Source organism: Salmo trutta, chromosome 38 (genome assembly GCF_901001165.1).
Source record: "Salmo trutta chromosome 38, fSalTru1.1, whole genome shotgun sequence".
NCBI lineage: Eukaryota > Metazoa > Chordata > Actinopteri > Salmoniformes > Salmonidae > Salmo > Salmo trutta.
Window position 1 is genome coordinate 34,130,036 of NC_042994.1, and position 16,397 is coordinate 34,146,432.

The following is a 16,397-nucleotide window of genomic DNA, read 5'->3' on the forward strand; positions in this document are numbered from 1 at the left end:
GACAAGATGCATGAAAGCTGTGATTGAAAATCAGGGTTGTTCCCCCAAATACTGATTTCTGAAACTATTCCTAAGTTAAAACGTTGGTATTGTCTTAATATTAATATGAACTTATTTTCTTTGCAGTATTATACGAGGTCTGACAACACCGCATCTTTTTTGTTGTTATTTATTTATATTTTGAACAGTTGTCATTTTCTGCAAATAAATAAATACTCTAAAATGACAATATTTTTATTTGGATTTTGGGCGAAATGTTGTCAGTAGTTTATAGAATAAAAAATGTAAAAAAATCATTTTACCCAAACACATACCTATAAATAGTAAAAACCAGAGAAACTGATAATTTTGCTGTGGTCTCTAATTTTTTTCCAGAGCTGTATTATCCAAATACTGACTGTGAACACTTGGTGACCTATAGCAGCACCACAGAAGAGGTTTTATATGAGGCAGGTGAACTTGCAGCCACAACACTTCCAACAACATTTGACATGAGATCCTCGCTAACTTTTACAGGAATATGGCTCTGAACATATAGCAACACCTCCCCCTTAGGCATTCCTGTCTTTTCTGTAGATGTTATATCCTTGTATTGCTCCTGCTGTATCAAAGGAATTATCTCAGTGAGTTTCAGAGGTGGACAGTATATGAATGTTATCTGATGTTAACAAGTTATTGACTTCCTAAACCTTATTTCTAAGGTTGCATATATTAATGTGGGATATTCTTTGCCATTTCCTGAATCGCTTATCGGAGATGTCAGTGTCAGTTGGTGTGTGTGTGTGTGTGTGTGTGTGTGTGTGTGTGTGTAAGGTTTGACTGATGCTACTGACCCGGAAGTTGACCAAAAAAGTTAATTTTTCATGAGACGTATAAAGAGAAACAAGTGTTGATTGATTAGTGCAGATTTTTAATGAGTGGGGATTTTTTTTTAAACGTAACATATATTACACATCTGCATTTAAGGCAACGTCTTGTTAATTTTATATATAATTTATAATAATAATAATAATAAATATAATATTAATTCAGTCAAACAAACAGACAGTATTAACATATATATATATAATGAACAGACTAGGTCTATACCGCTCCTACATGGTGTAACAATACATCATGTAGATGTATATAATGAATAGACTAGGTCTATACTGCTCCTACATGGTGTAACAATACATCATGTAGATGTATATAATGAACAGACTAGGTCTATACTGCTCCTACATGGTGTAACAATACATCATGTAGATGTATATAATGAACAGACTAGGTCTATACTGCTCCTACATGGTGTAACAATACATCATGTAGATGTATATAATGAACAGACTAGGTCTATACTGCTCCTACATGGTGTAACAATACATCATGTAGATGTATATAATGAACAGACTAGGTCTATACTGCTCCTACATGGTGTAACAATACATAATGTAGGTGTATATAATGAACAGACTAGGTCTATACTGCTCCTACATGGTGTAACAATACATCATGTAGATGTATATAATGAACAGACTAGGTCTATACTGCTCCTACATGGTGTAACAATACATCATGCAGAGGCACACAGAGTGTACAAAACATTAAGAAAGCCTTCCTAACAGAATGGTGTGGGGCGTACCCCAACAACAGAATGGCGTGGGCGTATACCGGGTCATAAAAAATAACACGAGTAGACCGTTGATTGGCCAGCTCATTCTCCTCAAGACCGCTGATTGGCCAGTTCATCCTCCTCAGGGAGATGTTCTATGAGGAAATAGTCATTTTTAAAGAGTTTTTTTCCCCTGTAATTTATGCTTTGGCCTCAAATACGAGAATCGGACGAGTCAACAACATTATTTGGATATGAATTAAGAGATGATTAACTTTAAAAAGTTAGATTTTCACAGGACAGTTACTTTAAATGAAACATTATTAACCGGTTACCATACTTTTAAAATAATGCTTCTGTTCCAGAACGGTAAAGATCACTTTCTTTCCCGGTTCTGTTTCTGTTCCTCAATAAAACACTTTTTTTTTTTGCGGTTTTCTGTTCTGTTTTCGGAATTGGTTCCAACTCCTGGGGTCATTGTTAAGACTGTGTGTGTCCTCTCATGCCTTTTCAGGTTCCCTATCTGGGTAAAACCCTTTCCACACAGGGAACATTGGAAAGGCTTCTCTCCTGTGTGTATTAATTTATGGTCCTTCAGATTCCCTAACCTTGTAAAACCCTTTCCACATTGGGAGCATTGGAAAGGTTTCTCTCCTGTGTGTAATTTTGTATGTTTTTTTAGGTTCCCTAAGTTGGTAAAATCCTTTCCACACATAAAGCAATGGTAAGATGTCTCCCCTGTGTGTGTTCTTTCATGCTCCTTCATGCTCCCTAAACTTTTAAAACTATTTCCACACTGGGAACATTGGAAAGGCTTCTCTCCTGTGTGTATTCTCTCATGCTTTTTCAGGTTCCCTAACAGGGTAAAACCCTTTCCACACTGAGAGCATTGGAAAGGCTTCTCTCCTGTGTGTACTATTTTATGTTCTTTCAGGCTCCCTAACTGTGCAAAACTCTTTCCACACTGGGAACATTGGAAAGACTTCTCTCCTGTGTGTATTCTCTTATGCCTTTTCAGGTTCCCTAACTGGGTAAAACCACTTCCACACTGGGAACATTGAAAAGGCTTCTCTCCTGTGTGCATTATTTGATGGTCCTTCAGGTTCCCTAACCGTGTAAAACTCTTTCCACACTGGGAACATTGGAAAGGCTTCTCTCCTGTGTGTATTCTTTTATGATCCTTCAGGTTCCCTAACCGTGTAAAATCCTTTCCACATTGGGTGCATTGGAAAGGTTTCTCTCCTGTGTGTAATTTTATATGTTTTTTTAGGTTCTTTAACTTGGTAAAATTCTTTCCACACAAAGAGCAATGGTAAGACGTCTCCCCTGTGTGTGTCCTTTCATGAGCTTTCAGGCTCCCTAACCGTGTAAAACTATTTCCACACTGGGAACATTGGAAAGGCTTCTCTCCTGTGTGTGTTCTCTCATGCTTTTTCAAGTTTCCTAACAGAATAAAACCCTTTCCACACTGGGAGCATTGGAAAGGCTTCTCTCCTGTGTGTACTATTTTATGTTCTTTCAGGCTCCATAACCGTGTGAAACTCTTGTCACACTGGGAACATTGGAAAGTTCTCTCTCCTGTGTGCATTCTCTCATGCCTTTTCAGGTTCCCTAACTGAGTAAAACCATTTCCACACTGGGAACATTGGAAAGGCTTCTCTCCTGTGTGTATTCTTTTATGGTCCTTCAGGTTCCCTAACCGTGTAAAACCCTTTCCACACTGAGAGCATTGGAAAGGCTTCTCTCCTGTGTGTAATTTCATATGTTTTTTTAGGTTCCCTAAGTTGGTAAAATCCTTTCCACACTGAGAGCAGTGGTAAGGCTTTTCTCCTGTGTGTGTTCTACCATGCTCTTTCAGCTTCCATAACCACTTAAAACTCTTATTACACTGGGAGCAGTGGTGTCGTCTCGCTGGTTTGGGCGTCTCTGGGTCTGGTTCCTGTGAAGGACTCTTCCTGCCGTCAGAGTGAGAGTCTGGTCTCTCTCCTGCCAAAGACAGAATATTTGGTTAAACAGAGAGATCTAAATTAAAGCTCCAAATTATAAAACTGTTTAATCCGGACTAGATCCCTCAATATAAAACTGTACATTTAGATTCTGATTTTGTTAATTGCCGGTAGTTGATTGATTGATTCTGTTGATTGCCGGTAGTTGATTGGTTGATTCTGTTGATTGCCGGTAGTTAATTGGTTGATTCTGTTGATTGCCGGTAGTTAATTGGTTGATTCTGTTGATTGCCGGTAGTTAATTGGTTGATTCTGTTGATTGCCGGTAGTTGATTGATTGATTCTGTTGATTGCCGGTAGTTGATTGGTTGATTGCCGGTAGTTAATTGGTTGATTCTGTTGATTGCCGGTAGTTGATTGGTTGATTCTGTTGATTGCCGGTAGTTGATTGATTGATTGATTGATTTTGTTGATTGCCGGTAGTTGATTTGTTGATTCTGTTGATTGCCGGTAGTTAATTGGTTGATTCTGTTGATTGCCGGTAGTTGATTGGTTGATTCTGTTGATTGCCGGTAGTTGATTGGTTGATTCTGTTGATTGCCGGTAGTTGATTGGTTGATTCTGTTGATTGCCGGTAGTTGATTGGTTGATTCTGTTGATTGCCGGTAGTTTGTTAATAGCCGTTAGTGTCAGTGGCAGTTTTGTCTTAAAACTAAGACCGTCGCCCAAAACAAAGACGATTCTGCAGAGTTGTTCTGCAGAGTTGTTCTGCAGAGTTGTTCTTTGCTATTTTGCTATTTTCTGTAGCTTTTGGCAACTATGTGTGTGTTTTCTATACCTGTTCGCTCCTCTCCCTGTAGGCTTTACAGACGCTCCCCCATCCCTTAGCTGCAACCTTTCTAATTTTGTGTTCCCTGCGTGGAATTCCCGGATTTCTGGCATCGTTTGGAACTGTGGATCTGCGGTCAAGAACACTGAGTTCATCTCAACCTATATGCTGCCCTACAGTCCCTTGACATTTTGGCCCTGAAGGAGACATGAATCACTGCTACTCCAGCTGCTCTCTCTTCATCTGACTACGTGTTCTCTCGTAGTCCGAGAGCATCTGGTCGTCACGGTGATGGAACACTGCTACTCCAGCTGCTGTCTCGTCATCTGACTAGGTGTTCTCTCGTAGTCCGAGAGCATCTGGTCGTCGCCGGCGGTGGCACAGGGCTACTCATTTCTCATAACATTTGAATTCCATGCTGTTACTTTTCCACTCAAGCTTAACATTGTCATTTACCAGGTGCCCTTGGGGAGTTCCTCAATGATCTCAAGACCTTGATAAGCTAATTTCCTGTCGATGGCTCACCGCTCTTCGTACTTGGCGACTTCAACCTCCCGAGGTCTGCCTTCAATTAATTTATTTCCAACTCTCTCTTTCCATGCCTCTTTTGACCTCACCCTTTCCCAATCCCCTCCCACTCACAAGACAGGCAATATGCTTGACCTCATCTTTACTAGAGGCTGTTCACCTACTATTCTCACTGCAACCCCCCTCCAGGTCTCTGTTCTCCTACTAATCTCATTGTAACCCCCCTCCAGGTCTTTGTTCTCCTACTAATCTCACTGCAACACCTCCCACCCCCTCCAGGTCTCTGATCAATACTTTGTTTCCTTTCCTGTCTCCTTCCCTCCAACCCTAACCACTAATCACTTGCACACGTAATCATGATGATCCCTGGGTAATGGCTGTTAGTTATTCATGATGATCCCTGGGTAATGGCTGCTAGTTACTCATGATGATCCCTGGGTAATGGTTGTTAGTTATTGATGATAATCCCAGGGTAATGGCTGTCAGTTCATTCATGATGATCCCTGGGTAATGGCTGTTAGTTATTCATGATGATCCCTGGGTAATGGCTGTTAGTTACTCATGATGATCCCTGGGTAATGGTTGTTAGTTATTCATGATAATCCCAGGGTAATGGCTGTCAGTTCATTCATGATGATCCCTGGGTAATGGCTGATAGTTATTCATGATGATCCCTGGGTAATGGCTGTTAGTTATTCATGATGATCCCTGGGTAATGGCTGTTAGTTATTCATGACGATCCCTGGGTAATGGCTGTTAGTTATTCATGATGATCCCTGGGTAATGGCTGTTAGTTATTCATGATGATCCCTGGGTAATGGCTGTTAGTTCATTCATGATGATCCCTGGGTAATGGCTGTTAGTTCATTCATGATGATCCCTGGGTAATGGCTGTTAGTTATTCATGATGAGCCCTGGGTAATGGCAGTTAGTTATTCATGATGATCCCTGGGTAATGGTTGTTAGTTATTCATGATGATCCCTGGGTAATGGCTGTTAGTTATTCATGATGATCCCTGGGTAATGGCTGTTAGTTACTCATGATGATCCCTGGGTAATGGCTGTTAGTTAGTTACTCATGATGATCCCTGGGTAATGGCTGTTAGTTAGTTACTCATGATGATCCCTGGGTAATGGCTGTTAGTTATTCATGATGATCCCTGGGTAATGGCTGTTAGTTATTCATGATGATCCCTGGGTAATGGCTGTTAGTTATTCATGATGATCCCTGGGTAATGGCTGTTAGTTACTCATGATGATCCCTGGGTAATGGCTGTTAGTTATTCATGATGATCCCTGGGTAATGGCTGTTAGTTACTCATGATGATCCCTGGGTAATGGCTGTTAGTTATTCATGATGATCCCTGGGTCATGGCACACATGTTCAACAACTGCAGAGTTTGTCCTCCTGTTAAGAGAGTACTCACTGTATTTACTGGTGTTAATCAGATCAATGTCCCTGTTTTATTAGATAGTACTCACTGTATTTACTGGTGTTAATCAGATCAATGTCCCTGTTTTATTAGATAGTACTCACTGTATTTACTGGTGTTAATCAGATCAATGTCCCTGTTTTATAAGATAGTACTCACTGTATTTACTGGTGTTAATCAGATCAATGTCCCTGTTTTATTAGATAGTACTCACTGTATTTACTGGTGTTAATCAGATCAATGTCCCTGTTTTATTAGATAGTACTCACTGTATTTACTGGTGTTAATCAGATCAATGTCCCTGTTTTATTAGATAGTACTCACTGTATTTACTGGTGTTAATCAGATCAATGTCCCTGTTTTATTAGATAGTACTCACTGTATTTACTGGTGTTAATCAGATCAATGTCCCTGTTTTATTAGATAGTACTCACTGTATTTACTGGTGTTAATCAGATCAATGTCCCTGTTTTATTAGATAGTACTCACTGTATTTACTGGTGTTAATCAGATCAATGTCCCTGTTTTATTAGATAGTACTCACTGTATTTACTGGTGTTAATCAGATCAATGTCCCTGTTTTATAAGATAGTACTCACTGTATTTACTGGTGTTAATCAGATCAATGTCCCTGTTTTATTAGATAGTACTCACTGTATTTACTGGTGTTAATCAGATCTCCAGTCTTCTGTGCTTCTTCATCCTCCAATGTGACAGTAATCTCCTCCTCCTTCACTCCAAAAACGTCTTCCTCTTCTTTCACTGTAACAGTCATGTCCTCCTCCTCCTTCATTACAAAAACGGCATCCTTCCCTTCCTCCTCTTCTTTCACGGTAGCCAACATCCTCCTCTTCCTCTTTCACTCTGAAAGCGTCTTCCTCTTCTTTCACTGTAACGTCTTCCTCTTTTACTGTAACATCCTCACCCTCTACTTGTTTTTAATTAGTTTAACAGACTTCTCTTCTTTCTCGAGTTTCTATTATCCGTCCAGCAGACCGAGTTAGCTTAGTGACCTCCTGTCATGAGGTGTTTAGCTTGCTACCTAACTAGCATCAGCAACTAGCTTAGTGTTATTGCTAACTTAACCAGCTAGATAGATATCTAACAACGTCAATATGAAATTAAACGGGGTAACAGTTATACGAAATAAATGTGTTTAAAAACACATATATACGCTGAAAGCTTCTAAAGAGCTCCAATGTTTCCGCTATGTTGGCTAACAAGCTACCGAGGTGGCTGGCTAGCTAACGGTTGTTGTTGTTGTTGTTGAAGACTCGTTCCGTCCACTAGATTATACGTCACACCGGTAGCGTCGCCTGAATGACACACATCGCTATCTGCTGACCGGAGTGGGGAAAAGCAGTTGAAAGAAGTTTTATTTTTTTTATTTCCATACAAAACGTTGTTCATTTCATTTAATTAATTAAATCATATTAATGTATTGAGATGTACAAAGGAAAGCGTGTATTGTATTTATTTATTTTGCTCCTTTGCACCCCAGTATTTCTACTTTGCACACTCATCTACTGTCAAATCTACCATTCCAGTGTTTTAATTGCTATATTGTATTTACTTCACCACCATGGCCTTTTCTTGCCTTTACCTCCCTTATCTCACCTCATTTGCTCACATTGTATATAGACTTATTTTTCTACTGTATTATTGACTGTATGTTTGTTTTACTCCATGTGTAACTCTATGTTGTTGTATGTTGTCGAACTGCTTTGCTTTATCTTGGCCAGGTCGCAGTTGTAAATGAGAACTTGTTCTCAACTGGCCTACCTGGTTAAATAAAGGTGAAATAACATTAAAAAAATATATATAGGAAGCCGATTCTAGATTTCATTTGATTGATGGAGGTAAACAAACCTAACTGCATGTCCAAGCCCTGGTACATCACCAGACTGCATACAAAGTGGCACTGAACACTGCACCCAAGTTATACTAAACCAATCTCATTGGAAATGGTGAAGGGAACCCCTAAAATACTATTTTCTGTCATAAATTAAATGAGTTCATCTCCAGATAACTCCTCTTTTACCCCAGTGCTCGACTTGGACAGGAGCTCACCGGAGCTGAGTACCCGGCACCTCAAATATTCTACTGCTACATCTCCTGTTCCTTGTATAGAATATCAGGTCCCGTGTGGCTCAGTTGGTATAGCATGGTGTTTGCAATGGTGTTTACAACGCCAGGGTTGTGGGTTCGATTCCCACGGGAGGACCAGTACGGGGGGGAAAAAATGTATGAAATGTATGCATTGACTACTGTAAGTTGCTCTGGATAAGAGCATCTGCTAAATGACTAAAATGTAATATCAGCTCAATAGTATTGTGGAGCTCCTGCACCTCTATATATATAAACAGTACCAGCACCCAAAATGAGTACTGGCAACTATTTCAGTCGATGTAATTCACTGCTTTGCTTTGCTTTGAGTAATGAAACACTGTTCTGGAATAGTTAATGAAGGGGGGCTATAATTCACTGTGCTTTTGTTGTGATGAACCTCTCTGCCTTGAATGGGTCCTGGGTAACCAGCTAATCCACTTCCTGTACTCCACATTATGTACTAAAGAGAAAGAGACTGACCTTTTTTAACATCTTTCAATTATGAACATTGTTATCATTATTAATGAGCTCGAATAGATCCTGATTAAATCCCTCCCCCCAACCCCCCTTTACAGCTATCCTCCAATCACAACGATTATACAAATATTGGAACGGATGACGTTGTCTCCACGGAACATTGTGTTGGTATCCGGTTACTAAGCAACCGGTCACTAAGCAACCGGTCACTAAGCAACTGGTCACTAAGCAACCGGTCACTAAGCAACCGGTCACTAAGCAACCAGTCTGTCTAGAGTGGCTAGCTCAACGTCCTAAATTATCAAATTAAACACTACATTTCCAACCAACAAAACGTCGTAGTCTTGATTTTTTTTAAATCCTCCTCACAATACAACTTTACATTGTTAACAGATTAATAAATAGTTTGTTGACTTTGTTATAAATTCGAATTACATTTTTTTTTTAGGTTTCCCCACATGTTCACATGGAAAATATTAATGTTTATTTACAACAACCAAAGAGCAACTCCGTTGTAAATCCAGCACATATTGATCATTGATCAGTCTCTTTAGGCAATGAGAAGGACTGGTATGTTATATCTAAAGAGACTGGTACTCAGACTAGGAAAGTAGCTGGGGATTTGGATTCTTTCATTTTCCATTAAATGCCTTGTTTTATGTGTTGTTTTTACTGACCCGGCAGTGGATACTATTCAGGGTGGACTGGCGACAAAACTGGACAACTAGACTATATTCCCGATATTCAGGTTGATCACCGCAGATTTAAAACTGATTAATTACAGTAGAAACGGGGTAACGAGCTCTATTTACAAACACTAATAAAGCGTAGCTAATTAATTGGTATGTCCAAGTAAAACAAGTGACAAAAACCCAGTATGGTTTGTTCCAAAGCTGGGGAGACTTTCTTATCTGGTTTCTCAAATTCCCCCTCACTTCCGGGTTTCGTCCCCGGCTGTCCTACCCAGCACAAAAGGACAACCTCCCCTCTGTAAAATCCCCAAGGTCAATGTCCACGTACGGAAATCTAATTCGTTTAATAAATCAGGCAATTTAAGCTAGAGATATGTTGATCTTTATCTTATGTTATTTATTTATTTTTTATCTTTATTATTTGTATAGTTTATTATTAATTTATTTCCCCCTTATTTTTTATATTATTTATTCAATTTTTATATTTTTTACGAATTTAGCGTTTTTATATTTTTGTAACATTTTATTTTATTTTAAATATTCAATTTGTTTTATATCTTTTTTCGTTTTTAAATTTTCTTATTTTTCTCTATTTTTTTACAGATTTTTTTATTTTATTTTTTTATTTTAATTTTTTTCTTCTTCTTATTTTTTTTATTTTATGTATTTATTTTTTGCATTGGATACCTCAATCCACCTCATTCCTCAGTTGGTAGAGCATGGTGTGTGCAACGCCAGGGTTGTGGGTTCGATTCCCACGGGGGGGCAGTAAAAAAAATACAAAATAAAATAAAATAATGCATGAAATGAAATGAAATGAAATGTATGCATTCGCTACTGTAAGTCGCTCTGGATAAGAGCATCTGCTAAATGATTAAAATGTAAATGTAAAATGTAAATTCCCATATGTCCCACAAGGCGACAGAGCTAGAGTAGTGTTTATCAGACCATGAGACAAACAAAGTGTCAGGAGACTCTTCTGAAATCGGTACAGCCGATCTGCCAGGTCTGTAGCATCCGAACCGTTTGGGTTCACACACTAATACTCTCCGGAATATGAACATGTCTGTTGTTTCTCTGTAGGACGCCCACAGGCCTCACAACACTAGCCTGAAGGTCCCTCAGTACCACTTGAAAACATGAAGGGAAGTTATATGGAGATTATTTAATGCTAAAAACATGGGGTTCAAGACACGTTAAAAAAAATATATATAAATATACATTACCTGATCTTTCTTACATCTCTCAGATATAGGACAGACATTTAAGAACAAACTTCCTTTTGATATTTTTGGGGGGACTATCTGTAGTGAATCTGTTATTCAATGTGTTTCTTTGGGCTAATAGCAGTAAGGACTATCTGTTATTCAATGTGTTTCTATTGGCTAATAGCAGTAATCTGTTATTCAATGTGTTTCTATGGGCTAATAGCAGTAAGGACTATCTGTTATTCAATGTGTTTCTATTGGCTAATAGCAGTAATCTGTTATTCAATGTGTTTCTATGGGCTAATAGCAGTAAGGACTATCTGTTATTCAATGTGTTTCTATGGGCTAATAGCAGTAATCTGTTATTCAATGTGTTTCTACCAGTATGCCTTAACTACCATACTGGTAACTACCAAAATAAAGGAAACACTTGAGTAAACGTGGGATACAAAGTATTCGTTATGGTGTTGGGGGGGGGGGGGGGGTTGCATTTTCCTGCCATGATTTAGGTCCACATAATCTATACCAAAGTGCATTGAAGCTGTTCTGGCAGTTTGTGGTGGCCAAATACCCTTTTTTAATTAAAGACACTTTTTATGTTGGTGTTTCCTTTATTTTTGGCAGATACCTGTATGTGCTTGTGATAAATCTTAATCCAGAGTTATATTGAACATTGAGAGTGGTCTCCTGTGATTGGATAAAAAACAATTATTATAATAATACAACAATGTATACAAGTATTCAGACCCCTTTTGACTTTTCCCACATTTCATTACCTTACAGCCTTATTCTAAAAAAATATACATTTTCCCATCATCAATCTACACACAAAACCCCATAATGACATCACAATAAACCATAATGAAAAAGCAAAAAAACGGTTTTTAGAAATTGTTGCAAATGTATAAAAAAATAAAATAAAGGAAATATTACATTTACATAAAGTATTCAGACCCTTTACTCAGTACTTTGTTGAAGCACATTTGGCAGTGATTACAGCCTTTAGTCTTCTTGGGTATGATGCCACAAGCTTGGCACACCTGTATTTGGGGAGTTTCTCCCATTCTTCTCTGCAGATTCTCTCAAACTCTGTCAGGTTGAATGGGGAGCGTTGCTGCACAGCTATTTTCAGGTCTCTCCAGAGATGTTCGATCGGGTTCAAGTCCGGGCTCTGTTTGCACTGTCTTGACTCTCCCAGTCCCAGTCCCTGCTGCTGAAAAACATCCCCACAGCATGATGCTTCCACCACAAACCTGTCTCGGTGCTCTACAGACAATCCCTTTGAACTCATGGCTTAATTTTTGCTCTGATGTGAACTGAAGGTCCTTTTATAGACAGGTGTGTGCCTTTCCAAATCATGTCCAATCAATTGAATTTACCACAGGTGGACTCCAATCAAGTTGTAGAAACATCTCAAAGGTGATCAGTGGAAACAGGATACATCTGAGCTCAATTTCGAGTCTTATAGCAAAGGGTCTGAATACTAATGTAAAATAAGGTTTTTCTATTTTTAATACATTTGCAAACATTTCTAAAAACCTGTTATCGCTTTGTCATTATGGGGTATTGTGATGTCATTATGGGGTATTGTGACGTCATTATGGGGTATTGTGATGTCATTATGGGGTATTGTGATGTCATTATGGGGTATTGTGATGTCATTATGGGGTATTGTGATGTCATTATGGGGTATTGTGTGTAGGTTGATGAGTGAAAAAAAACAATTGAAACGATTTTAGAATAATGCTGTAATGTAAAGTCAAAGGAATACTTTCCCGAATGCACTGGGGGCAGTACTCAGTGACATCACTTCCACTTCCTGAAACAGGAAGTACAAATGCACATAGAGCCATGACTACACTCTATTTCACATCAGGTAATTTATACAAGTAGAATCACATTTTAAAAACAGATACAAATACACCTAATGGAACAGTGGGGACTGTGAAGAGATACACACACAGGTACAGACACATGCACATGCACTATACACACACTTACATTGTAATATTGTTGTATGGTGGTATTATACATTATGTATTGTAGATATGTAGTGGTGTAATAATGTTGTACTGTTTTAGCTTTTGTTTTATATGTAATGTAAGTGCTTCAATATGTTTGGACCCCAGGAAGAGTAGCTGCTGCCTTGGCAGGAACTAATGGGGATCCATAATAAACCCCAGGAAGAGTAGCTGCTGCCTTGGCAGGAACTAACGGGGATCCATAATAAACCCCAGGAAGAGTAGCTGCTGCCTTGGCAGGAACTAACGGGGATCCATAATAAACCCAGCAACCCCATAATGCACTGTAATGAACGTCTACTATTAGCGTTCCACATTTGATTTTTATTCAGATAAAAATGTTGCATTAAATCATTTAAAAAAAAAAAAAATTTACAATCAGCATCTGTGTTTTCTTTCTCTGACATGAATAATAATATATAATAATAATATAATATATAATATATATAATACACCTGGGAACATAGCAAGTGAATGTTCTTCATGTCAACAACTGTTATCAGAGACGTCATCACATTTTCTAGTTTGAAGACTAGTACACAAATTAATTCAATGAAACAAAACAACTAAAATTGACTATTATTTTTTGTTAAGGTTAGAATCAAGAAATACAAATTAAAAAAAAATCAATTTAATAAAATCTACAACTTTCCAAGTCATATCATGAACATCCGAGGGGGGGGGGGGTCATACTTGTATTCAATCAAATCGATAATCAAAATAAAAATACACATTTTAAAATGTTAAATCTGATTTTAAACATGGACCATTTCTTGAGAGGAAAACAGCCTATTTTATTTCAGTTATTATTTTTATACAAACATGATTTCACATGGCATCAACAACATTCTCATAGTGGAACATAGGAAAGGCTTTTCTCCTGTGTGTTCCCCTCTCAGGTGTTTTCAGGCATCAACAACATTCTCAGTCAAAAAAATTGTCAGAAAACAGCATTTATATTGTCTTATTTTAAGCCCTGTGTCCTAGAAAATGTCTTTCCACAATTAGGTTCCCTAACTGACTAAACCCCATTCCTCACTGGGAATCTATACCACCAATCCAGAGCCTCGAACCGGGATCTCTAGTGGCACAGCTAGGACTACAATGCAGTGCATTAGACCACTGCGCCACTCGCGAGGCCGTATTTTCTGATTGTTTAATCAGAGATCTTTTACCAGAGTATCTCTTGCCACACTGATTTCACTCCTGTGTGTCCGCTGGTGTATAATCAGACTGCTAGATGTAGTAAAACTCTTCCCACATTGAGCACAGCTGTAAGGTTTCTCTCCCGTGTGTGTTCTCCGGTGTATAGTCAGACGGCTAGAAGTAACAAAACTCTTCCCACATTGAGCACAGCTATAAGGTTTCTCTCCTGTGTGTGTTCTCTGGTGCACTATCAGACAGCTTGAGTGAGTAAAACTCTTCAAACATTGATTACAGCTGTAAGGTTTCTCTACAGTGTGTGTTCTCTGGTGTGATTTTAAATGTCCTGACTTAAGAAAACTCTTTCCGCAGTCAGAGCAGTGGTAAGGTTTCTCTCCTGTGTGTGTTCTCTGGTGTATAGTCAACTGGCTAGATGTTGTGAAACTCTTCCCACATTGATTACAGCTATAAGGTTTTTCTCCTGTGTGGATTCTCTCATGTCTTTTAAGATCTGCCGAAGAGGTAAATCTCTTCCCACAGTCAGAGCAGTGGTAAGGTTTCTCTCCTGTGTGAATTCTCAGGTGTACTTTTAGTGAATCTGATCTTGAGTAACTCTTCCCACAGTCAGAGCAGCGGTGAGGTGTCTTCCCTGTGGGTCTCTGCTGGGGTTTCTTGAGGTTTTCTGCTCTGGAGAGACTCTTCTCTGCCTCTTCAGCGTCATGATGTTGTTGAGGCTCCCCAGAGGATCCACTATAGTCCCGTCTCTCTCCTGTGTGAACAACAAAGTCAGACAGATGGTTAAAAGCCCACAACAGCAGAAATCCATTGTTTATTTGAGGTAAAAGTTGATGCCCAGAGCAGGAAGTTGTACAACAATTGACGTCTGAAATTAAATGTTTAAATGCTTTTACAAACTTATTTGACAATTGTCTTAATATGACAGTCGAGTGAGAAATAATAGCTATATTTTGTTAAAAAAAAAAAATCCACTTAGTGGTAAAGTTGATGATTGTAGTTAGTGGTAACTAGAAATAAGTTATTAAAGTTGTTGAAATCCTAAGCAGTGTTCCAGACGACTCGGTCTGTGTTTGCTAAAATAGCTGCACGAAAGCGATGCACACGCAATTCGGTTAGAAACTCCTCCATGCTAATGAGGAAACCGTTAGTTACGGATGTAGTAAAGCATTTCACTGTAAGGTCTACACGCCTGTTGTATTTGGCGCACGTGACAAATAAACTTTGATTTGATAGTGAACTCCATTTTTCAGGACCCTGTCTTTCAAAGATAATTCGTAAAAATCCCCCAAAACTTCACAGATCTTCATTGTACAGGGTTTAAACACTGTTTCCCATGCTTGTTCAATGAACCACAAACAATTAATGAACATGCACCTGTGGAATGGTCGGTAAGACACTAACAGCTTACAGACGGTAGGCAATTAAGGTCACAGTTATGAAAACTTAGGACACTAAAAGAGGCCTTTCTACTGACTCTGAAAAACACCAAAAGAAAGATGCCCAGGGTCCCTGCTCATCTGCGTGAACATGCCTTAGGCATGTTGCAAGGAGGCAAGAGGACTGCAGATGTGGCCAGGGCAATAAATGGCAATGTCCGTACTGTGAGAGACTACAGGGAGACAGGACGAACAGCTGATCGTCTTCGCAGTGGCAGACCACGTGTAACAACACCTGCACAGGATCGGTACATCCGAACATCACACCTGCGGGACAGGTACAGGATGGCAACAACAACTGCCCGAGTTACACCAGGAATGCACAATCCCTCCATCAGTGCTCAGACTGTCCGCAATAGGCTGAGAGAGGCTGGACTGAGAGCTTGTAGGCCTGTTGTAAGGCAGGTCCTCACAAGGCATCACCGGCAACAGCGTCGCCTATGGGCACAAACCCACCCTCGCTGGACCAGACAGGACTGGCAAAAAGTGCTCTTCACTGACGAGTCGTAGTCTTGTCTCACCAGGGGTGATGGTCGGATTCGCGTTTATCGTCGAAGGAATGAGCGTTACACCGAGGCCTGTACTCTGGAGCGGGATCGATTTGGAGGTGGAGGGTCCGTCATGGTCTGGGGCGGTGTGTCACAGCATCATCGGACTGAGCTTGTTGTCATTGCAGGCAATCTCAACGCTGTGCGTTAAAGGGAAGACATCCTCCTCCCTCATGTGGTACCCTTCCTGCAGGCTCATCCTGACATGACCCTCCAGCATGACAATGCCACCAGCAATACTGCTCGTTTTGTGCGTGATTTCCTGCAAGACAGGAATGTCAGTGTTCTGCCATGGCCAGCGAAGAGCCCGGATCTCAATCCCATTGAGCACGTCTGGGACCTGTTGGATCGGAGGGTGAGGACTAGGGCCATTCCCCCCAGAAATGTCAGGGAACTTGCAGGTGCCTTGGTGGAA

The 16,397-nt window shown here is 39.6% G+C and overlaps 2 protein-coding genes across 2 annotated transcripts; both read right to left on the reverse strand.

The window, feature by feature from the left end:
• Positions 1–1,518: 1,518 nt before the first annotated feature.
• LOC115178625 (gastrula zinc finger protein XlCGF57.1-like) lies at positions 1,519–8,931 on the reverse strand. Its single transcript, XM_029739878.1, has 3 exons — positions 8,920–8,931; positions 6,985–7,033; positions 1,519–3,580 (listed from the first exon to the last, which is right to left on the reverse strand). Exons 1-3 carry the CDS (start codon positions 8,929–8,931, stop codon positions 1,971–1,973), a joined length of 1,671 nt encoding a protein of 556 aa, XP_029595738.1. The 3' UTR covers positions 1,519–1,970.
• A 4,596-nt stretch (positions 8,932–13,527) lies between these two features.
• LOC115178112 (gastrula zinc finger protein XlCGF17.1-like) lies at positions 13,528–14,738 on the reverse strand (the record flags this gene model as incomplete). The annotated part of the gene is made up of 1 exon (XM_029739141.1): positions 13,528–14,738. A coding segment is annotated over one exon (741 nt), but the record flags the coding sequence as incomplete, so codon positions are not given.
• Between the last annotated feature and the right edge of the window lie 1,659 nt (positions 14,739–16,397).